This window comes from Cucurbita pepo, chromosome LG11 (assembly GCF_002806865.2).
Source record: "Cucurbita pepo subsp. pepo cultivar mu-cu-16 chromosome LG11, ASM280686v2, whole genome shotgun sequence".
Classification (NCBI taxonomy): domain Eukaryota; kingdom Viridiplantae; phylum Streptophyta; class Magnoliopsida; order Cucurbitales; family Cucurbitaceae; genus Cucurbita; species Cucurbita pepo.
In genome coordinates this window covers 3,200,172-3,224,429 of record NC_036648.1, presented here as the reverse complement: position 1 = coordinate 3,224,429, position 24,258 = coordinate 3,200,172, and the positions used below count along the sequence as shown (strand labels likewise).

The window sequence follows — 24,258 nt, the reverse complement described above, 5'->3', positions numbered from 1 at the left end:
TATATATATATATATATATATATATATATATATATATATATATATATATATATATATATATATATATATATATATATATATATATATATATTATAATTAGAAATTTTAAAATATTAGGAAAAAGTTGAGAAAATAAATCATAAGGTAGGTAAGTTTTAATTATGATTTAAAAATATTTTCGGAAATAATAGAAATATGGAAAATAAATAAATAAATAAATCCACAAATAAGGAAATAAGGTTTCTATTATGGTATGGGTTTTGTTTTTTATGATAACTCTGCCAAAATTCTGATACTATGGTGACTTTTTTCACGCGACATTATTCCAAAAGTCCCTTTTATCCTCCAACCGAATTTCTAAAAGTTTTTTTTTTTTTTAATAATAATAAATACTTTATTTTGTTTCAGTAATATTTTAAACTTTAAAAAATTTAATTAATATTCTAGTATATCCTTACGCGAGTATTATCTTTAAAAAATATCTATAAAATTTAGAAGGTAGCATTAACCCTCTTAACCTTTATAAAAAAAAATATTAATTTTTTTTTTATGGTTAATATATGAACAGAAAATAAATTATCACACTTTTAATATTAAAGTTTATTAGTATAAATTATTTTTGACGTTTAGAAATTTTTAAAAAAGAAAAAGGATTTAATGAAATTTTTAGAAACTTAAAAATTATTTTTAAAATATTTTTTATTTTCTAAAAAAAAAAAGTATTTTTAAGATTTTTTTTTTTAATTTTAAAAATATTATTAAAAATCGATGAAGTGAAATATTAAAATTTAATGTTTAAATTAATGAAATTATAATTTTAGGTTAAAGTTGATACCATGATAAATAAAAGATTTTTTTTTCTTTTATTATTGTTTTCTAATATAATTTCAGATTTTATAATATTAGGACAAAGTTGACAAAATAAATAAATAAAAATAAAATCATAAGCAAGGTAAGTTTTAATTATGATTTAGAAATATTTACGAAAATTGAAATATGGAAAATAAATAAATAAATAAATACAGAAATTAGGAGATAAAGCATTAGAACTCTCCATGCAATGCAATTTCAAATATTCACAAAATGTTTTAGTTGTGAATATTCTTTTTTTTTTTTCAATTTAATTTTTATGGTAAAAAATTCAGTTTAATTACAATAATAAATTAAAATGACATAATATTTTAGTAATTCTATTAAAAGTTTAAGAAATTGATTATTTTAATTGAAAACATTTGAATTAATTTCTTTTAAAAAAAAAGAAAATAGTGTTTAATTGAGAATCTCTCCCGGGTAAAGATATATGAAATGACCCAAATGACATCCCAACTAGATACTAATCAGGCCGTGGAGAAATAAAAAGACGACGTAAATCTTTGATAAGCAAACTTAAATGTGAGTTACAACAAAGTGATCAATTATATACAAATGGAAGTATCCACAAAAACACGATGCTATATGTGGAACACTGTTATTTACAAAATATATCACTTTCCTTTTCCTCGTCCTATGGAGACAATATTCAGACGTCAGTTTCCGAAAATGAAGTTTTTACTACGACGACTGTGATTAGACTCCATAGCTATTGCAAGATTCACCGTCGAATACCCAGATGATCAACCAGAAGTGAGGAGCAATGGAAATTTTGCAAAGAAGTTGTTGCGATATGAAATGGTCAAAGATTTTGGATGCACAGGACTGTGTCAGACTTCTTTAGATCGTCTTATAACGAAGCATTTCTCATAAAAGTGGTATGAGATCCCACGAAGCATTTCTTATAAAGGTGTGGAAACCTCTGACTTGTAGACACGTCTTAAAACCGTGAGACTGACACAGGGCTGTTAACGATCCAAATACACATCTCTTTAGCTTACTCTTCTTGCAGTGGCCCGACTGCGGTTGTACACAGGGCTGCTAACGCCGTCCCTCGCCGACGAGTACATGCTGGCTTCGGCTAGCGATTGTAATTTGATGAGTTCGGGGAGAACGACCTTACAAAGATCGGGTCGATCTTTCCTTCTCAACTCTGCACATTTTAAAGCCAACTCTGCAAAGGAGGAGGTTTCTTCAGCTGGCCAATCAGTAACAGATGGATCAAGAATTTCAGACAAAGTCCCGTTCTCAATAGCTCTTTCCACATGGTGAGTCAATCCCATGGGTGGCTTTGCTGTAATCAGCTGCAAAAACATGATCCCCAAAGAATATATGTCGGATTTTACACCGAGCATGCCAGTTTGTTGATACTCGGGATCGATATAACAGAACGTGCCAGCGGTTGAAGTCATTCGATATTGTGTCACACTGTCTGCTATAGATGGGGGAACAAGCCTAGCCAAACCGACATCGCTAATCTTGCTAACGTAGTTATTATCGAGCAAGATGTTGCCTGGCTTCAAATCACGGTGCACGAGCGGTTCAGGCTTAGTCTGGTGGAGGAACAACAAGGCAGTGCCGATTTCAGCTGCAATTTTGAATCTACGTTGCCAAGAAAGAGGTCTCGAGTTATTGCCCCGGCGAAAGAGGCAGTCATCCAAGCTACCATGTCCCATAAACTCATAGACCAAGCAGCCATATTCAGGGCATGCTCCAAGGAGAAGAACCATGTTCGGATGTCGTATGCAGCTAAGTACTTCGACCTAAACGTGATGCCAGAAACAAGTTTAATAGATTATGTTATAACAAAAAACACCGGAGAATCTGTGAACGGACGATACCGATACGTTTCTCACCTCTTTCTGGAACTGTGACCTTCCTTGAGCCGCATCGGGACGTAATACCTTAATTGCAACTGGTGTGTGGTCTAAATAACCTTTATAAACAGGCCCATAACCTCCCTCTCCAATCTTTAAAGATTCTGAAAATAACTCGGTAGCAGCTTCGATCTCCTCGATCGAGTACCTCCGATACCTGACGTCTTGGTTTGCCAAAGCATCTAATGCCTTCTTCTTCTCATCTGCTTCCTTGAATGCTTTCATTTCGGCATTAATTCTCTTCCGTGCTTCCAACTCAGCGATCCTTTTAGATGCTTCAGCTGCCTCCATAGCAGCTCGAGACTTCGCCTTTTCCTGCTCGACAATCGCTAATGCAGCTTCCTCTGCATGTCTCGCCTCCTCTAATCTCTGTTCTTCCTCGGATTTCCATCGCTGAAGCTCTACCGCCTGCAGCATATGTGAAGAGTTTGTATGAAACTTCTAAACTATTTCCATATAAAGAAACAATTTCTTTCACCTTTTGTTTAGCTGTAATTGCTTCCTTGCAGGCTGTGCTATACATTTCCATAGTTTGCTTTAGTTCCAGCTTCAGCCTCCTCATCTCAGCCTCTACTTCTTCCTGCAGTCATCAACATATAAAAACAAACATCACGGCTTCGATTTCCTTACAACATCACGGCTTCACGGCTTCTAACACTTACCATACTCTGTGACGAAGTCGATAATCTATCATCCTCTGATAACATCGATGAAAATTCAGGTGGATAGTTTACATCCAATGATTTACGTCCGAACTGCTGTGACTCAAAGCTAACATATATATCAGAATCGTTGCCACTGGACAGTCGTGGGGGAGTCCTTCCTGAATCTGGGGTGTCAAATAATGCAGGGAACAATCGGTCAACACTCGGCCTTCCCGAGCTAACAAAAGAAATATCGGTATCTGGCAGACTGATTTCCCCTGGCATTTTTCCATGGTAGCCTTTCCTAGTGAACGGTGACCTGCTCCGAAGACAATTTGCTTAATATAACGCTCAACAGATCGCTAATTAGAACGAAGCCACCGTGAGCTGAATAATGTAACTCATATCCAAGTTTTTCTTTTACATTTTGAGCTCATTAAGATGCCATAATAACAATTTGTACAAAATGTTGCTGACCTGAACTCGGAGTTGTCCTGAGATCGGCGTGCTGCTTCGAGGGGAGGCTTTTCGGGTCCTAGTTAAGATCAGACGGGTTATTCGAAGCAAACCATGGTAGAGGAGAAAAAGCATAGTAACAATTCAGGAAAAAAACTGAACTCGTAGTTTCGATATGAGGAAATTGTGATTCAGCTGAATGTGATCCAACACCAGATTGGCTCAGCAATAAACTTCGAAGAGGAGAAGAAGCAGGAGCAGGACGTGACGCCGTTCGCATATTTTGGATTTTCCCTCTTGATATGACATAAACATTGCAGAAGTCTGGTGCTCCTTTGATAACACTGCCCGGAATATCTATCGTCTTGAATCTTCCGAGGCAAAATGGTATACGAAAACCACCAAAATAGGAAAATTAAATTCCATTCGAACCCAAACGAATAAAACAGACTGTTAAGGCTCGCTTGTTAACCTTTTCTATTTCTCGTTTCCAGTTTTTGACAAACATGAATGTTTAGTATTCCAAGAAATGCATATAAAATTTTGACAATAAAAGACAAGAAACGAGAAGATTACCGAACGAGCTATAGAAGTTTTGTGCGAGTGAAGAATTTACGAAACTAACTAACTACAAACCTCAAAAAGCCACTTCTAGTCGTGGCACCGACAACCAAATGATCAATTCCAGCCTGAGAGACATATTCGATCAGTGCTTTTCCAACATCTACATCTTCTATGACGATGTCTTTGCAAGACACCTAATGCAAGAAAATAAGGTAAATTTATGATAAGAATGATCCAAAACACATCTTGATTATCATTTTTCTTCTTAAATTTCGCTTAGTTCTCTAATATCTATGTCAAAATCCATTGTACTTTCAAGTAATTGCTTCATTTATGGTAAAAAAGAGGTAGAGAACTTACATCTTTACGGGTACAGAAGCATCGAAAAGGAAGGAACAACTCCCTCGTGCTCGGATCAATTTCCTTGCTTACCGAAACATTGCTATTGCCATTGCCATTGTCAGTTGTTGACATTACCTCTGCACCCAAAAAGCATAGTAATTTCATTTCAATGGAAGCTCACTAAGACTATAAATTTGAAGAACATGGCATAAAATCCTAAAAAACAAAGTAAACGCAGTTCCACTCAGTCCATAATGATTCTTGAAACGTAACAGCCCAAGTCTACCGCTAGCAAATATTGTCCTCTTTGAGCTTTTACCTTTCGAGCTTCCCCTCAAGGTTTCTAAAACGCATCTGCTAGGGAGAGATTTCCACACTCTTATAAAGAATACTTCGTTCTCCTCCTCAACCAATGTAGCATAGTCGCATTTTAAAAAAGCCCGAAAGGAAAAAACTCAAAGAGGACAATATCTACCATCAGTGAGCTTGGGCAGTTACAAATGATATCAAAGCCAGACACCGGGCAATATGCTAGCGAGGATGCTTAACTCCGAGGGGAGGTGGACACGAGGCGGTGTGCCAGCAAGGAAGCTAGGCCCTGAAGGGGGAGGATTGGGTGTCCCACATCGATTGGAAAAAGTATCAAGTGTTAGCGAGAACGCTAGGCCCCGAAGAAGGGTGGATTGTGAGATCCCACATCGGTTAGAGAGGGGAACGATGGAAGCCCAAAGAGTACAATATCTACAAGCGGTGGACATGTAACCTCAAATCATACATTTTCCCCCTTCTACCCATATATATATTCTAGCATTACATGACCAAATTTCCTACCCTTCTACACCTTTTCTTAGAGGTTTATCTAGTAACGAAAATGCAAATTCTGATAAACAATGGAGCTTTGCGATAATAATATAACCATTTTTCATTGTTCAACAATTTACTTACTAGGAGAAGACAGGAACGAGCCAGAATGGGAGGAAGGTCTGAGTTTGACATGGATGAGAATGGCAGTTTGGCCCTTGAGAAGGAGATTCTCAGTGGCCCATTTGAGAGCAACTTGACTTCCTTTGTCCTTATCAATGGCGATTCCCACCAATTGATTTCCGGTGACCGCCTCCTTCTTTTCCTTTACAACCTTATTATGAGTCCACATTTCTCACCAATTGATTTCCGGCGACCGCCTCCCCTTTCTGCAGAAATCAATAGAACCATTAGAAAAAAAAGCACCAAAAAAACCAGAGAGAAAGAGAGGAAGAAAAACCCTAACCCTAACCCTAACCCTACCAAAATCTCCTTGTTCCGGCAAAAGCAAGAAGCAAAGCAAGCTCTGTCTGGATTGCCGCTGTGTGTCGGAGAAGAAGGAAGGAAGATGGTCGAGAAATAAGAGCGGAGAGGCATCTGGAATTCGAACGAGAGGCATGATTTGCGGGGGCTGTTTCGTTGGTGGATTTCTCCATTTTCTTTTCCACCAAACTAATTGGGAAATTTGGAAGCTGTCTGTTTTCATCCAACTTCATCTTCCTTCTTCTTTCTTCCCTTTTTCCAGTTTTTACAACTTTGAGCCAACTCGAGAACGTTCGTCCAGCTGGGGTTTCTTTTTTCATTACAATTTGTCGTTTTTGTCTTACCTTTTTTCTTTTTGGATAAATACCTAAAAATAAAAATGCTAAATTAATAAAAAAAATATCTCAATTTTTTTATTTATTTATAAAATATTTAAAATTTTAAAAAATTTGGTAATATTCTTACACTTTCAAAAAATAATAATAATAATAATAATAATAATAATATCATCGTTAATTTTGTAAATAATCTCAAACTTTAAAATTTTCATTAATATTTTTCTACTTAAATAAAAAAAATTCAAAAATGAGTTAGTAATGTGTTTAAAAAATACCCATAAAATTAAAAAAAAAAAATAGTATTAACACTCTTAACTTTACAATAAAAAAAAAGTTATTGTCGTTGATATATAAATGAAACCATCTATTAGCATCTCATAGATTATATTGCTTATTTTTTAAAGTTTATGAATATTTTTTAGAACAGGATACAAGTGATAATTGTGTTTTTAAAGATATTGTTGAAGTTCTTCAAAAATTGAAGGGTTTTTGAAACCACTTTTCTTTTCGAAAGTATTTTTGAAACAAAATATTAATGATTTTCATTTCATAAAAAAATATCGATTTTGAACTTTTTTTATTTTTTAGTTAAAGGGTATTATTGTAATTTTAACCCATTTAAGAGTATTTAGTTAAAGGGTATTATTGTAATTTTAACAAATTTAGGAGTATTTTTTTAGATAAAATGGAAAGCTCGACCGTTTTTTTTTTTTTTGAAGTTATTTTCAAAATTCATGTTAGGATTTTAAAACTAAAAAAAAGTGTTATTTTTGTAAAGAACCCGAGAAAACAAATACAATTATTAAAAAATCGAAACGTTATCAAACATAGTCTATATAAAAGAAGTTTACGCTACTAATCGTTCATTGATCGTATTAAAAATTCAAAGAATAATCATAACTTATTTAGTTAAACTTTATGACTACTTTTATACATTGCTAATAAGCTGAACACAACTTGGATGAAGATCATAATCACAAGCATCACAAGAAAATGCCCAAAACCTGCCTTGCCTTTTGCAAAAATCACACACATAGGCTTTCGCCAGCTCCAATTTCAGCACATGTTCATGCTTTATATCCTCCACATTTGAAGCCAATTCCTCCCCTTCCTTTCTCACGGCTGCTTCCAATTCCTCTATTCTTTCTTCTGTAAATGGGAATGCCTCCGCTCCATACAAGCAAACCAAGCCTCTCCCGTTCTCGCTCGCCGTCTTTCCGTCCGCCCCGATCAGGACTAGTGTCGGGATCGTCTTGACGTCGAAGATCCTGTAGAGCTCTTGCTGGCTCTCGTCCTCGTAAGGGATTGCAAGCCATGGCATGTCTGCTATGTTGAGTTTGAACTCGACGAGGTTTCGGTCCGTGGATACCAAGATTACTTCTAAAGAGTGATCTTCTGTTTTGTCCATGATTTCTTTGTATACTTTGGAAAGTTTTGCTGTGAATGAACGACTTGGAGGGCTCCAATATGCACCAAAATAAAGGCCTATTGTCTTACCAACTAGCTGAGATATTGGTGTCTGCAATGAGATGAACTTGAAGAACATTAGAACTTTACCTTAAAACAAGAAACAAAATCATGATCTTTGCTGTTGGATACCTTTCCTCCATGTCTGGAAATAACATAGTTAAGTCCTTTGTTCCCCAAGAGGTCTTCGAGTCTTCCTTCGACACGCTTGGCACGGTCCATTGCCTTAAGTTCTTGTCTCCTCTTCCTTGTAAAAGGAAATGCTTCAGCACCATAATCTTCAATAAAGCCAATCAAGTCATCTTGTTTTGAAATCCCATCTCCACAAAGTGGAACGAATGACGGGATGCGATCGACATGGTACTCGTCGCACAATTGTTTCTGCAGCTCGGTGTCGTATGGTGCAGCGAGCCATGGCATGGTCTGGAGGTATTGTTCAAATTCATTCTTATCATGGTCCAAGGAGATGAATATAATCTCTAGCTTTTCATCTCTCTTTTGCAGAGTGTTATAGAGTTGAACCAACAGTGGAGTGAAAGTCCTGCAAGGTCTACACCAGTTTGCAGAAAACAACAGGCAAATCATCTTCCCTGCACATATTATTGGAGACACCTATCATATAGGAAAATCAACTCATCAATTTCAGTATTGATTTTGCAATGAACAAAATAATATTTACATCAGAAATCTAATTTGACTTGCAGAGATAATTTAGAACGACTTTTAGTTAAAGCATTGATGAACAAAATAATCTAGAATGATTTAGTATCCATCTGTTGGATTTAGTGGTACGATATTAGAGCATAGGTTTTGTGAGATCCCACATCGGTTGGGGAGGAGAACGAAGTATTCTTTATAAGGTTGTGGAGACCTCTCCCTAGCAGACACGTTTTAAAAAGCTTGAGGGGACGCCCAGAAGGAAAAACCCAAAGAGAACAATATCTACTAGCGGTGGGCTTGGGCTGTTACAAGTTTTGTGCTCTGTTTCAACTCCGTTGGATTTAGTGGTACGTAATTTAAATGATATTACAGCATAGGTTTTGTGAGATCCCACATCGGTTGGGGAGAAAAACGAAGCATTCTTTATAAAAGTATGGAAACCTCTCCCTAGCAGACACGTTTTAAAACCTTGAGGGAAAGTCCAAAAGAGAAAGCCCAAAGAGGTCGATATCTACTAGCTAGCTTGGGCTGTTACAGGTTTTGTGTTCTGTTTGAACTCCGACATAGTCATTTCTTACTAATTAATATCGATAATAACTTGTTGGGTCTTGTGCTAATTTTCAATCCTACAAGTGAGGGGCGAGCTAAAAGTACAGATGAAATATTATTTATTAAAACCCGCTACGCTTTTCTAGAAGCAGAAAGTATTAACTTACTCTTGGAACACTACAACTCTAACACCAATACAAATAAACAACGGTGAAGGTAGGAAAAAGGAAAGAGCTATAAAATGAAACCTTTTCTTGTCCAGAGAGAAGGAACTCAACCCCTTGAGCTGCCAAAATCTGCAGAAGATCATTCTTTTCCTGATTGGCTTGATAATCAGGCCCTGCCATTAGAACTGCAAGAAGAACAAGAAGAACAGGAATAAAAACAATGATTTTTACAGACCCATCAAAGAGAGACTCCTTTATATATATAGACACTGAGGTTCATTCTGCCATGGAGTTCTGTGAAGATTGGCAATAAGAGTTCAAAAGGGAAATATTCTCTCCGATGCTCTTTTGGTGGTTAAGAAAGATGAGGAATATGAATGGACTCGAGGTTTGAAATAAAAGTGCAACAGAAAGGATTTGGATTTTTTGGGAATGTCCTGTTTTAGATAAGTACAAGACAACCTTTAATGTCCCACAAAGAAAAAAGGTTCTTCGGTCCCCAAGGCCAAGACAGTGACATGCCATATCAGGAGATTGAATGGATACAAACATCAAAGCATGTTGGAATTCTTTTCCTTTCTTTCTTATGCTTTCTTCTGTCTTATTCTCTCTTCAAAAAGATGGCATATCATAAGCTAAATTACAAATAAATATATATACACACATATCTTCAAACTTTTACTTGTTCATCGTTTCAAAGAAGTTGCAATATTATCTTGATCATCAAAAACGTTTCAAAACTATCATCGAAATCGGAGTAGAAATAGGTAAGGAATAGAACGTTGAACCAAAATTGAGATATGGAACGAAAATTAAGACTCGAACACTACCAAATCCCAATTTTCTTTCAAAATTCTAATGGATTTCGACACTAAGTATAGTTTTGAAACATTTGGAAGAAAAAACATCTAGATAATATTGCAACTTTTGAAAGAAGTCAGTTCAAACCAAAAATAAATGATTCTAGATCAGAAACCTAAGCAAAAGGAAGAACAATTTTAGAGCGAGAGAAAGCGAAACAGATTAAAAAACGATAGAATGCGATTCTCTTTCTATTTTGGATTTAACAGAAAATTTTCAATAGAGAAAGAGGGAGAGAGCATAATCAATCATGATCGTAGCTAAATATATGATGGATGCTAATAATTTGCATTCTAAATGCGAAGATCAAAAATCGAATCACAAGGCAGTTGATGATCGATCCTGTTTCAGAGAACAAATAAAAAGGAAAACAAAGTTCAGATTCAAAGTGAAAGGAGAGAGAGAGAGATAGAGGAACTTACACGGAGTTGGAGGAAGCGATTTCCAGAGAATGTGTGCAGGTTCTTCAAATTGGTGCAAAGATTCAGGTTCTTCAAATTTTGTAGCCATTGTCACTTTCAGAACACGGAACGCTCTGTCTCGCTCACTTCTGTTCTATCCACTTGCAAANTTTTTTTTTTTTTTTTTTTTTTTTTTTTTTTTTTTTTTTTTTTTTTTTTTTTTTTTTTTTTTTTTTTTTGTCGCATGATTCAAAATAAAATATTCATCTAACAAAATTATAGCATGTTCAAATTATTTTAGGGACTACTAGCCATTAAAATGAGTCTGACCTTTTCTTTTGCAAAATATTAATTTCATTTACATATCAAAAATTTTAAATTTTTTTTTACTACTTTTATATCAAACTTGTCATTTTAGTTTTTATTCGTTCTCGTCTTTATACTTTATACTTTAAATATATGCTATCAGATACTTTTAATTTTTGTTCAATTTTTAGAAATAACTGAGAGTTGCAAGCCATAAAATCAACCTCATTAATTAAACGTCCATGTCAGAAGAAAATTATGGATAAATGTTTAATTACGAAAAATATTAACCTATGATATTTAATATTCTATAATTTGATAAATCTTAAATTTATTAAATTTCAAGCAATATTGCTAAACGTCCCTTTTTCATTACAGATTAGATGAAAGTTAGTAAGTGTTAAATATTATTGGGAAGAGTAGTCCCACGTTGACCAACTCTAAAGGAGCTTGGAATCGAGTTCGGCCAGAATCAATATAAGCACAAGCACAATTCTCGAGTAGATGATTGATTGTACCAAATTCCTATTTCAAATGGCTCAAATCAATAAATAGTCCTAAAAAGTTGCCATTAGTAAGTTGGATAAAAAAAACATCATTCCATGAATCGATCGACTCCTATTTGCCAACACGTAAAGTGAGAATTGCTTTGATACTTCATCGCGATAGAAAAGTAAATGGGTGAAAGGCATTACGTCGTGTAGCGAATGAGGCTAACGACTTTTTTTCGACAAATTGTAGAGTAGGAGATGGAACGAATACCTTTGGTGAATGGTAATGTGACAACATAATTTGTGGGCTTTAAATCACACCAAATATCCGAAATGCTTCATGTTTTTCTTTTTATAGCCTTTGAAAACATGTCCTTGATGTTCCGTGATTCTGTCTCCACCTTCGGCTTTTTAGCTTGTTTTCCATTTCTTGTATTTTTTGCGCCACTTCTAGTCTTATCCTGCCATATCACAATTTGCACAATCCATTTGAGAAGAAAAAAGAATATAAATGAAATGCCAACAAAAGAAACGTACATATTTTATCATCAACTCTATATGAGTTCGAGATCGTTCTTTAAAGTAATGTTTTGACGTGAAATTACTCGAAGTGTTTCGTCTAAAGACGTTTTAAGAAGTAATTCTTACCATTTAGTCACTCTTCCAGATAATTGAAATGTGATTTTGATCCATCAGAAAACATTTCTCAATATTTTAAAATCCATGCACTGCCAACTTCCACCCAGCCAAACACCTCCCTTCGCTTATAAAAACATCTTTGGACTAAATCATAAATCATGATTACGAATTCTTTTACTATGAGGTCCCACATCGGTTGAAGAGGGAAACGAAACGGTCCTTATAAGGGTGTGGAAACTTCTCTCTAGAAGATGCGTTTTAAAACTTTGAGGAAAAGCCTGAAAAGAAAAACTCAAAGGGCACAATATTTGCTAGCGGTGGACTTGGGCTGTTACAAATGGGATTAGAGCCAAACACCGAATGGTGTGCCGCTGAGGACGTTGGGCCCCCAAGGGAGGTGGATTGTGAGGTCCCACGTCGGTTGGAGAGCATTTTTTATAAAGGTGTAAAAACCTCTCCCTAGAAGACGCATTTTAAAACCCGGGGGGAAGCCCGAAAGGGAAAGCTCAAAGAAGACAATATTTGTTAGCAGTGGACTTTGGCTGTTACATTCACACATCAGTTGCGAATAATCACAGGGATAACATAATTCGTCGGTAGCATGTACGAAAAGGGAAACAAAAAGTTGACACAATTACAAGTCATTGGGAATTGTACCTGTGAGATAGAATCAAAATTGTTCTCTATGCTTAAAGGAGGCTTTTCTGCATCCGATGCTTTTCTAGTTGCTTCAGCAAAATTTAACCTGCAAACAAAATCCAACAGTATCTGGCCTCAATACAGCCACTTGGTCCATTTGTGGAACTGTAAAGTGTACAACATCTTAATTGCTATAGTTAAGAGTAGTTGAGGACTAAATACTTGAGATGGTCACATAAAAGCTTCAACCAAGGTTCATCTTTCAAGTATTCCCCTAATATTGAAACTGCATCGCTTACTGTACCAAAAAAGAAAGACCGATGTAAGAGAAGCTATCAATTCATTCAAACACAAATACTTGAAGCAACCCACGAAATTTGCTAACTAAAACAACATTCCCTTAAGTTTTTCTATGTAGAATGCATATGATGACAGTTTTCAATCTCACAAAAGATATTCAGTCCATGATTTTTGTTTCTTTTTAACTACATCAACCGCTCACATCATACTACGTAATGTTTTAAATAAAACCCGTGAAAGTTTCCCCAGCTCCACTACATATGACTAAGAAAATTAGCACCATGATATGCACACATCCAAAAGAAAATTTCCCATGAATCAAATACAATTTCATCAATAGAGGTGGCCTTAATTATCAAGTTCAACATTGAGGTGTCAGGGTATGGAAGTTCTCTTTGATGTCAGAATATAGTAGCTTCAGCTAATCGAATCCCAGACGCGTAATGCAAAACTACTGATGATGTCCTCTTTATATAGTTTTTTCAGATGTGCCAGATGATATTAATGCATATTCTACAATAGGAATCTATAATGATGAAGATAAAAATGAAAGAAACCCAGCTGCAGTGTTAAAACGAATGGCATAAAGGGGTTATAAGTCTCTACAGAAATATACATGTATCTTTTTCTTCCCTTGCAGCATAGTTTTTATCCAGTGTGCATAGAGTTTTTTTCAGCTGACATACCTGCAACAATAAAAGCATAAAATTAAATAATATCATAAATAAGAGAATCCGCGAAATCTCTTCCAAAAGATGCTATGGAAAATAAAAGTAGCTGTTTTATGGAAGAAGCGGTACAGCATGAAGAGTTGGCAGCTAGATACTCCCATTTTAGAAACTGATGTAAAACAGGATTCATCAATCACCTATGAACACGTTGATCATGATATGTATTATTGTTAATGTAACCGCCCAAACACATTGCTAGCAGATATTGTCCTCTTTGGATTTTTCCTTTTGGGTTTCCTCTCAAGGTTTTTAAAAACGCGTCTGCAGGTTTCCACACCCTTATAAAAGGTGTTTCGTTTTCCTCCCCAACCAATGTGGGATTGTAGGATATCACAATCCACCCCCTTCAGGGCCCAGCGTCCTCACTGGCACTTGTTCCTTTCTCCAATCGATGTGGGACCCCCGCCAAATCCACCCTCTTCGGGGCCTAGCGTCCTTACTGGCACATCCCCTCGTGTCTACCCCCTTCGGGGAAGAGCCTCCTCGCTAACACATTGTCCAGTGTCTGGCTCTAATACCATCTGTAACGGCCCAAGCACACCGCTAGTAAATATTGTCCTCTTTGGGTTTTTCCTTTCAGGTTTCTCCTCCAGGTTTTTAAAACGCGTCTGCTAGGGAAAGGTTTCCACACGCTTATAAAGGGTGTTTCGTTCTCCTCCTCAACCAATGTGGGATTGTAGGATGTCACATTTAATTGTTCTCATCTTAACGGACCAATTTTGAAAATTTCTAGTGGAGAGAACGAACACGAACCTTGTGATATAACCATGCCAAAACCTTTGAATCATCAAGCCTAAAAAACTTAGAAGATCCAACTTCTGCAGGAGACAAGACAAGGTAGCAGAAATGAGAATAGATTNTTTTTTTCTTCTCTTCATTAACAGAAGCCATTTTCTATTCTATTTTCTTCTATATGCCCACCTTTGACCTCACATACTACTTGCATAGACTTCTCTGCAACAGACAGTAAATGCAGATATCCAGGATACCCATTGATGAACATTATGTCATCTAATTGCCTGAATTTCCCAGGATCATCTCCCTTCTGCAAGAAATTTGAAATAAAATTCTCAAAATTTAGCATTAAATCAATTGAAAATATTTATAGTTTCAGCGACGATAGATATATTATAATGAGTTCAAATGAACAATATAATTAACTAGCTCTGTACGCATCACAATTAGACCAACAATTTCAAGATAAACAAATGGACATTTAAATTCCAAAGCAACCAGGGAAAACTTGAAATTGTATCTCTAATTTCCAAGTAGATTGCAAACATACATCACTACTATTGTAGAATGCAAAATAATTGTATGCAGCACACAATTACGCTCCATCTCTCAATTATGATATCATACAACTTTTGCAGTGAGAGTACCTTCATTCTAGCTTCCTCGAAAATGGGCAAGAAAATGAATACAGGATCCACTGGAGTAGCGGAATACAGACGACCATCTGTAGACACAAAATAATATATATCTTAAGTTATTTATTCAAAATTACTTGTGTTTTATAGTTTATTTTCAATATGTTATACTTGAATTAGCAAAATCTTCAGGAGATTCAAACCATTAGAAGTTATGCAGTAAGTTTAAGAAATAAGGCATCCACAAAAAGATTTTCAGTGTGACACAGTTGTTTACCTTCAGTAACATAATCTCCCAAAAACCATGATGAATACGACTGCTTAAACCAGTGAATTTCCTCTAGTAACTCGTTTACATATAAGAAACATGTCGTATTTCCTGCCAACGGACATCGAATATACTCAATTAATAGAATGATTTTGTAGAAATATGATGAGCATTAGCTTGCACTTCCTTACAGTTTTCCACAATAAAGTTATGCTGAAAGATGGTCACCGATCAATAGGATAGCTAACCAAATAAAGTATTTAGATAACTATCATTTTCCCTCCAGTTCCTTGAATTACCTGATTTTGGATGGCGAAGTGAAAGCAGGCATCCAGTACCATTTTCTTTTACTCCATGATCTGTAATAGAGCAAGAGAAATCTAACTGAGTCAAAATTTCCAAAATTAAAATGAAATAAGTGAGTACCGTAAGAAATGGCGAGATCAAGAACATGAAAAATAAATAAAACGCGGACCTACCAGGGGCAATGAGGATACGAGTTTCCTCGACGCCTTCCCACCAAGCCATGGAACAACCCTGACGGTCATCGAAGCAGTAACATCAAAAAATAATAATCTGAACTAAATTGTAAACATTGAGCTTCATTCTTAAAACCTAGTCTTAGATTGCGCATACACCAGTTTCAGTTCCGAGTATAAGAATCAAAACAATCCAAGGCGACAATTTTAATCTCAGGCAAAGAAAGCGAAGAACCATTTTTACCTAGAAGAAGGTCGGAAGAGCACCGGCGTCCACAGAGAGATGAAGTAACGAGCTCGCCGGGAAACGGAAATGTGAATGTCGACGGCGGGAACCAAACGAAATCGAGAACTGGAAAAACCGCGCGCGCCAAAGGGAGTGGATACTGAGCTCAGTCGCTGACCAATTCTCTAACTAAAAGCGTAATGAAATGGGCCGAATGAGGCCCACGTTTCAAATGCCTTTTAAATATTTCGTATAATTATTTTAATAATCTAACTGGAAAATAAAAATAAAATAGTCAATAATTATCTAAAATTAAATCACGAAATAAAATTATTAAAAATATAAATAATTTTTTTTAAATCATTAATATAAATAATGAAACTTCACCGGTCAAACGTATAATAAAAAAATTTTAAAAATACTTTATATTATTTATGATTAAATAAAAATTATGGAATTAAAATTAATTATCGAAAAAGAAATAATAATAATTAAAATTCACATATATATTTTCAAAAATTATAAAAGAAAATAACTTATATACAACGTTGCTGCTACGACGTTTTAATAATCATTTGATATGAGTTCGTAATCTACCTATCCGTTATTCGTTCAATACTGAGGCACCTTTTAAATTATGTTTTACATGCATAACTATCAGTTATTGTTTTAGCCTTCCGAGCAATGTCTAGCTCAAAAAAGGAAAATTCATCCTCGGGAACGGCCGCTTTGAAGTTAGAAGAATTAGAATAGAAACTCCCGTAAGAAGAATAGTACTCGTCGTCGTCCTCGTCCTCGTTCAAATTCAACTCAATTTTTTCAACCGCCTGTTTCAATCCCCATCTCTTCCCAATATCCCGCTCACAACAACACATCCCAATCTTCAAAAGCTTCAACATCTCTCCGTTACATTCCCAACGCCCATCCTCCTCCTCCTCCCCACGTCCTCGGCCAACAATATCGTTATCGAACACCTCCGCCGTCCATTCCTCTCGGACGACGGTGTCAACCCAAGCAGCAATGTCGGCGTTGGTGCCATTGCCTTGGTGGAGATAGTTGGCTGGGGACTTGCCAGTGAGAGTCTCGAGGATCAAAATTCCGAGGCTCCAGACGTCGGTGGATTTCGAGGTGCGGTCGTGATGGGCAGCGAAGTCTGGAGACTTGAAGGCGGACATGTGGTGGTAGGCGTGGGATTCTTGGAGGAGAGGGAAAAGGGCGTAATCGGATAGAATTGGAGTGAAGTCTTGGTCGAGAAGGACGTTGGAGGATTTTAAATGGCCATGTGGGACGCTCGAATTTGGGAGCTCTTTGTGGAGATACGATAGACCTCTTGCTACTCCTTTTATGATTTTTATCCTCCGCCTCCAGTTTAGACCTGTATTGCCTAATTTAGGGAACGATCGTGAATTTATAAGTAAAAAATACACTTTCATTAGTACCCGAGCTTATACTCAAAATGGACAATAAATAAATAAAACGTACCACAGAGGTGAGTAGCCAAGCTGCCATTAGGAACAAATTTGGACACCAAAAGCTTATCATCCTTCCCATAATAAAACGCAACAACCGGCAGTAAATTGGGATGAGACAGCCGTCCAAGCCGCCGCATGTGGCTGTAAAACTCGTCTTTTCCGGCGGCGTTCATTTGCCGGAATCTCTTCACCACCACCGCCAACCCGTTTGAAAGCACTGCTTTATAGCACGACGCAAAGCTCCCACTGCCGAGAACTTTGGCCTGGGCGCGAAGAAGTTCTTGGAGGTCGAACCGCGGCTGGTCGGTTCGCAGAAAGCACAAAACCGACCCGGTCGGACCGTTCGTCTTCGAGTTATCTTCCGAGTCTGTCGAGGAATATTGGTGGGTCTTTTCCGGCCTTCTGAAGAGGAATTTCGGAGAGAGGAACAATTTGGGTGGCCGGAGAAAGCAGCAGAGGAGGAGGATAAAGAGGACTAAGGCGGCGGCTGCGGCGGAGAATACTCCGATGAGAATCGACCAGTTCTTTGTGGATGATTTGCATGGTGCTAGTGGCTCTCCACATAACCCGTTGTTGCCTAAACAAAAATATCAAAAATATATTTAATCTAAAGTTTAACAAATATTTTTAAAATAACATTTTATTATATATTATAAAAAATGTTGACGCGACATATAATAATGTCCCTCTCTTTGCTTTCCGTTTAATTTTTCGTCTAATAAATTTTGTAATAATTAGAGCACAAAATTGTAAGAATTAGGGTTTTGGGCTTTTTTTTCCACTTTTTGACTATGTCTTTGTGGCTCAGGGCATGACTAAGCTTAAGACATGACTCTTATACCATGTTAGATGAATACGACTCTCCACAAGCCTTCGAGGCTCAGGGCATGACTAAGTCTAAGGCATAACTTTGATACCATGTTAGATGAACACGACTCTCCACAAGCTTTCGAGGCTCAAGGCATGACTAAGTTTAGGGCATGACTCTGATACCATGTTAGATGAATATGACTCTCCACAAGCCTTTGAAGCTTAGGGCATGACTCTAATACCATGTTAGATCAACATGACTTTCCACAAGCTTTCGAGGCTCGAGGCATGACTAAGTTTAGGACATGATTCTAATACCATGTTAGATTAACACGACTCTCCATAAGCCTTCGAGGCTCAAGACATGACTAAGTTTAGGGCATGACTTTGATACCATGTTAGATGAACACGACTCTCCACAAGCCTTCGAGGCTCAAGGCATGACTAAGTTTAGGGCATGACTCTGATACCATGTTAGATGAACACGACTCTCCACAAGCCTTCAAGGCTCAGGGCATGGCTGTAATACTATGTTAGATGAACACGACTCTCCACAATCGTATGATATTGTCCACTATGAGCATAAGCTCTCATAGCTTTGCTTTAGGCTTCCCAAAAGGTCTCATACTAATAGAGATAGTATTACTTGATTATAAACTCATTATCATTCCCTAAATCAGGGGAGCAGGACTATCATCCAACAAAGGGCATGAATTATTTATTTTCTAATATATTTTTTACTATGATGTATATGAATTCATAATTAAAAATTATTATTTAAAAATAAATTAAGCCTGTTTTTTTAATGAGAAAAAAAAAAACAGAAAATAGTTATGAACATACCAAAAAACGAAGTGAAATTGGAGTTCTTGAATCCAGAAGGAATGGGCCCCACCAACCGATTTCCAGAAAAATTCAAATACTTCCAATCCCTTTCCTCAAAATCCGGAATCCTTCCGCCGAACAAATTACCTTCCAATCCCAAATCAACCAGCCCCTTCAATTTCACCAACGACGCCGGAATCTCGCCGGAAAATCGATTCCGGCCCAAATACAGTTTCTTCAAATTCCCCATTCCTTCAAACTCCTCCCCAGAAATCCAACCGGAAAAGTTGTTATCCGACAGATACAAAGCCCTGAGCGCCCCAATTTGCTTCACGTCGGGCATTGGGCCTTGAAGCCCATTGTTCATCAGACTCAGAGTCCTCAGCGTTGGGAGCTCCGCCAGCGGGGCGACGTCGACGGTGCCGCCGAGGCCCATGTGCTCGAGGCGGAGTCCGTACAGTTGCCCGTTTTTGCATATCAAGCCAGCCCAGTAGTGGCGGGCGTCGGCACAGAGAGGGACGGAAGAGTTCCAGTTGGATAATGCGGCGGCGTTGGTGAGAGAGGATCGGAATCGGAGGAGGGATTCGGCGGCGGCGGCGGCGGCGGCGGAAGTGGGCGGCGGAGGGTTGAAGAGGAGGAAGAAGAAAAGGAAGAGACAAGGTTTGGGCATGGTGGAGACGATTTATTTATTCATTAATTAATTTATCGATAATAGAGATGTATAAAAAGGGTGTTGGAGCCCTCATTAACGACGTCGTTTTGACGCTCTTGGCGTTCTCGGCGCTAACGAGTAACAGACCGGCCACCGGAAATGTTAATTGTTTAATTATTACACGACGTGTCATTTTCTCTTGAACCAAAAAAGAATTTGTTTCATCTTTTATCTTAAAATACGTTTTAAAATAATTTTAAAAATTAATTATGATAATAAAATAAATAATTAGAACGGAACATTTTAAGATTATAAATAGATATCAATTTCAACTCATTCTTCGTAATTGTTTACTTGTTTGTTATCGTGTAGGGTTTAAAATTTGTTAAAATAAATAAAATAAATTTATGGACAATATTTTTATTAATTTAATGGATAAATTTTATAAATTAATTATTTTAAATCTCGTAAATAAGATACAAATAATAACAATGCAATTTAAATCTCAAAGCTCGTGATAAAATGAAAATTAAATATAAATTTTGCACACGAGCAAATAACACATGGATATTTTTTTAATGTTTTTTTTATTAAAAATATAGTTTAAAAACGAAATATATTTTTTAATATTTTTAATAAATATTTTTTAATTAAAAATATTTAAAAAGTTCGTGAAAGGGGGAAAATGGACGCCATTAAACACGTGGTCAAATTCCACCGACTTTCATATGACCACAGAAATTTGGTCCCTTCAATACAACCAAAAGCTACCTTATAATTCGCAAAAAAAAAAAAAAAAAAANATATATATATATATATATATATTATAGTCTTGCGAGAATATTCAAATTTGATGAAATCGACACATGTTTTATCAGGAGATGATTCCTACATTGGCTAATAAATGAGCGATTTATAAGTAGTTAATGTCTCATTTGGTATGAAGCCTTTTGGGAAACCAAAAAGCAAAATCACGAGCTTCAGGGGAGTACTTTATTTGATGGTGTATTTTGTTCGAGGGTCATATGCTTTAGGGGAGGTTCTATGGTGTACTTTGTTCGAGAGGAGAAGTCCTACATCGAGTAATTAAGGGGGTAATCATGGGTTTATAAGCAAAGGATACATCTCAACGAGTTATTTTGGGAAACCAAAAAACAAAGCTACAATATCTTAGGCTCAAAATAAACAATATTGAAAGTCGTGATTCTTATCTGTAGCCATATGTACGGGACCTTACAATTTATTTCGAGTGTAAAAATCATACCGGGGCACTTAAAATATTAGGTCAAAAACTACTGACATTTTTAAATTAATGAAATTGAAAGCTGTAATATAATTAATAAAATTCAAAGCTAAAATTTGACATTTCAACGATTTATTTATTTTTCTTCAATTAAAATAATTTTTTAACCAATGGGATGAATTTAAATAAATTATTTTACCAACCAGTCACTTGATTTTACATTTTTGTAAATTGATTTTTTAAATTACAAAAATTCATTTTATAATTTGAAAAAATTAAATATTTTATAAAAAAAAATGAAGATTTTGTTATTATTGAACATTAAGTGTCCAGATTCANAAAAAAAAAAAAAAAAAAAAAAAAAAAAAAAAAAAAGAATTAAAATTTAATTGACTATCAGTAATAAATGCTATAATCGAGATTTTGAACTCCGAATTCCGGCCAGGTTCAATGAATCTTCCACTTAATGGCGATGGTGAAATGCATCCATGTATGGGTTTTTTAAAATAAAATAAATAATTAATTAATTATAAGTTTAGATTTTTTTAATAAATACAAAATTTTATAAATTGAGTGAAAATTATTGATATAATTTTATAATTTGTTTATTTTTTATTTTTAAAGACTAAAATTTTAGCATTTAAAAAAATAATTATTATAAATATATTTATAATAAAAAAAACAAACCTATGGATGTATGATAAAAGGACATGCATATGCATGAATGGGAGTGGCATCCATGGCGCCACCGGTTTCCGTTTCGGGAAGACATTGACTATAAATTCCTCATCTTCTTCAAGCTCCAGCCGCGCAGAATCAGAGCCATAAGAAGAAGAGACAGTGGCAGAGAGAAACGCCCTAATTTTTCTTCTCTTCAGCTAAACGCGAATCCGTTTAGCCTCTTCGTTTCTCTCCTGCCTTCTGCTATATAAGTTTTCGGCTCTCTCTCAAGTGGNNATTCATTAAATTCACTTTTTTTTTTTTTTTTTTTTTTTTTTTTTTTCTCCTCATTTCTGCGTTTTTCGGATCGAATGATGTGGTTGTTCTCGCTGGAGAGGCTTTCGAGTGGATTTTGTGTTCTGTCTTGCGATAAATCTATTATCATTTTGTTTGTTTCTCTTTTGGTTTCGAATTTGTTCTGGCGGGAGGGATTTCGAGTAGTCGACGAGATTAAATTTGAATGAATTTGTTGATTTAACTGAGGAATGGCTAAATCATTTAGAACTGATCAAGACGAAGGATTTTGTGTTCTGTCTTGCGATAAATCTATTATCATTTTGTATGTTTCTCTTTTGGTTTCGAATTTGTTCTGGCGAGAAGGATTTCGAGTAGTCGACGAGATTAAATTTGAATGAATTTGTTGATTTAACTGAGGAATGGCTAAATCATTTAGAACTGATCAAGACGAAGGATTTTGTGTTCTGTCTTGCGATAAATCTATTATCATTTTGTATGTTTCTCTTTTGGTTTCGAATTTGTTCTGGCGAGAAGGATTTCGAGTATTCGACGAGATTAAATTTGAATGAATTTGTTGATTTAACTGAGGAATGGATAAATCATTTAGAACTGATCAAGACGAAGGACTTTGGGAATTCCTGCCCTAATTGATTTATTTTCGGGAAATTTTTTCTTGCAGGACGTCAATTTAATCATGGTTCTTTGGGTGTTTGGCTATGGATCTCTTGTGTGGAATCCGGGATTCGATTTCGATGAGAAAATTATAGGTTTCATTAGAGATTATAGGCGTGTATTCGACCTTGGTGAGTTTCTTCCTCTCAACATTCGAATTCGTTAATGGCAACAAAAGTTTTCTAATATCTCATTTCCCATTCCACAGCTTGTATTGATCATAGAGGTACACCTGAAAATCCTGCTAGAACTCTCACGCTGGAACCTACAGAAGGATCAATTTGCGTAAGTTCTAAATCCATATTCATTTTCTATAATGGAAGATTTTTCATAACCTTACCTAATTAGCATTCTTTCTCTGTTTTAGTGGGGTGCTGCATATTGCATCCGTGGAGATCCTGAAAGAGAGAGAGAGGCCATGGAGGTATTCCCCTCAAATTTGTCTTGATTTCACTAAAAGCCAGAATTTATTCCCTTACCCTTTGTCTTTTGCAATGTAGTATCTGGAGAGGAGAGAATGCGAGTATGATCAAAAGACTATTGTAGACTTCTACAAGGTAATGCTAAGGCCATATGGAAGAGCTTGCTTCATTATTGGGCGTGTTCCGTTTATCGTGTTCTTATTTTCGATTCGTTTCCTTTGTTGATTCAGGATGAAGACTCCATGGAACCCACATTGACAGGAGTTCTTGTGTAAGCTTAAACATGTCACTTTTGTTCAAATTCTTATATGGGACAAGTTGAACAAGAACATGAACATTTCTGTTTTCTTGATCTGATAAATTTCATGTTTATATATGCAGTTTTACATCTACACCTGATAAATTACTGAACAAATACTATCTAGGACCTGCTCCATTGGAGCAAATGGCTAGGTAATGGCAGGTTTACCACTGTGCTTTCATTGGTTTATACCTCCCCTGAAATGGGTTCATTCTAAATCGCTTATTTACTCACTTTTCAGCCAAATTGCAACTGCTTCTGGTCCATGTGGGAACAATAGAGACTATCTATTTCGGTTAGAGAAGGCCTTGTTCGATATCGGTAACGATCCAGTTCTTTGATTATAATTGAGTTCTGAGTTGATTGTATCAGCTACATTTGAGTTTGGAATTGAGTATCTGCATAACTGATCAGGCCACGAAGAAGATACGGTGATCGAGCTTGCGAACGAAGTGAGGAATGTCCTTGGGAAGGTTGGAAAGAAGAAGCCGATTGGGCCGACAACCCACCTGCCTTTCATGTCCTTCATCTCAGGAGTTCAGGTGCATCCTCTGGCAGAAGCAGCTGTGGCCATAGATTCGTAGAAAAGACTGAGAGACTGGTTGAGTAAGCTAACTGAAGATCCAAGTAGACGAGCCATTTGGATTGATAGACTGCCACTTCTTTGATTCATTTAAGATTTCCCTCGCTGTTTCTGATATGACCCAATAGAGTTGTTCTTCCTCTGCGTCTTAGAGCTTAGCTTTAGACCATTTTTAGAGATTTAAGATTGAAGAATGGTAGAGAATTGAGTTACTAAGCTAACAGTGAGTTTACACATTATGTTATGAATCTTACTTTATCACTTGAATACAAAATCAAATAACTAGTTGTTTTGGAGCTTTTCATTTTGTTGATATTTGTGGGGTATGTTTCATGTCTATGGCTTAATATGATGACGGCTTCCAAAATCTTTGAATCTTTGACATTCATCTT

At 36.2% G+C, this 24,258-nt stretch overlaps 5 protein-coding genes across 6 annotated transcripts; 1 reads left to right on the top strand and 4 right to left on the bottom strand.

The window, feature by feature from the left end:
• Positions 1–1,349: 1,349 nt before the first annotated feature.
• Positions 1,350–6,336, bottom strand: LOC111805437 (U-box domain-containing protein 52-like). Its single transcript, XM_023690541.1, has 10 exons — positions 6,038–6,336; positions 5,699–5,943; positions 4,772–4,890; positions 4,484–4,605; positions 4,010–4,218; positions 3,869–3,926; positions 3,410–3,710; positions 3,226–3,327; positions 2,727–3,155; positions 1,350–2,633 (listed from the first exon to the last, which is right to left on the bottom strand). The coding sequence occupies exons 2-10, from the start codon at positions 5,904–5,906 to the stop codon at positions 1,863–1,865; spliced, it is 2,319 nt and encodes a 772-aa protein (XP_023546309.1). The 5' UTR covers positions 5,907–5,943; positions 6,038–6,336; the 3' UTR covers positions 1,350–1,862.
• An 876-nt stretch (positions 6,337–7,212) lies between these two features.
• LOC111804803 (probable nucleoredoxin 3) lies at positions 7,213–10,643 on the bottom strand. Of its 2 annotated transcripts, none has more exons than XM_023689594.1 (4): positions 10,502–10,643; positions 9,300–9,403; positions 7,975–8,454; positions 7,213–7,894 (listed from the first exon to the last, which is right to left on the bottom strand). In XM_023689594.1, the coding sequence occupies exons 1-4, from the start codon at positions 10,587–10,589 to the stop codon at positions 7,304–7,306; spliced, it is 1,263 nt and encodes a 420-aa protein (XP_023545362.1). In that variant the 5' UTR covers positions 10,590–10,643; the 3' UTR covers positions 7,213–7,303. The 2 variants fall into 2 exon arrangements, with proteins under 2 accessions (XP_023545362.1, XP_023545363.1); XM_023689595.1 differs by having other exon boundaries at positions 9,300–10,421; positions 10,502–10,589.
• Positions 10,644–11,279: 636 nt separating this feature from the next.
• On the bottom strand, positions 11,280–16,089 carry LOC111805693 (ribonuclease H2 subunit B). The gene is made up of 11 exons (XM_023690871.1): positions 15,948–16,089; positions 15,704–15,761; positions 15,524–15,583; positions 15,234–15,335; positions 14,969–15,045; positions 14,508–14,631; positions 14,340–14,404; positions 13,472–13,541; positions 12,778–12,853; positions 12,574–12,661; positions 11,280–11,738 (listed from the first exon to the last, which is right to left on the bottom strand). Exons 2-11 carry the CDS (start codon positions 15,750–15,752, stop codon positions 11,616–11,618), a joined length of 834 nt encoding a protein of 277 aa, XP_023546639.1. The 5' UTR covers positions 15,753–15,761; positions 15,948–16,089; the 3' UTR covers positions 11,280–11,615.
• A 475-nt stretch (positions 16,090–16,564) lies between these two features.
• Positions 16,565–19,706, bottom strand: LOC111805497 (pollen receptor-like kinase 4). The gene is made up of 3 exons (XM_023690599.1): positions 19,055–19,706; positions 17,412–17,978; positions 16,565–17,313 (listed from the first exon to the last, which is right to left on the bottom strand). The coding sequence occupies exons 1-3, from the start codon at positions 19,704–19,706 to the stop codon at positions 16,565–16,567; spliced, it is 1,968 nt and encodes a 655-aa protein (XP_023546367.1).
• Positions 19,707–22,326: 2,620 nt separating this feature from the next.
• LOC111805026 (gamma-glutamylcyclotransferase 2-1-like) lies at positions 22,327–24,179 on the top strand. The gene is made up of 8 exons (XM_023689887.1): positions 22,327–22,691; positions 22,769–22,845; positions 22,928–22,984; positions 23,061–23,117; positions 23,213–23,253; positions 23,364–23,435; positions 23,525–23,604; positions 23,698–24,179. Exons 1-8 carry the CDS (start codon positions 22,583–22,585, stop codon positions 23,865–23,867), a joined length of 663 nt encoding a protein of 220 aa, XP_023545655.1. The 5' UTR covers positions 22,327–22,582; the 3' UTR covers positions 23,868–24,179.
• The last annotated feature ends 79 nt before the right edge of the window (positions 24,180–24,258 follow it).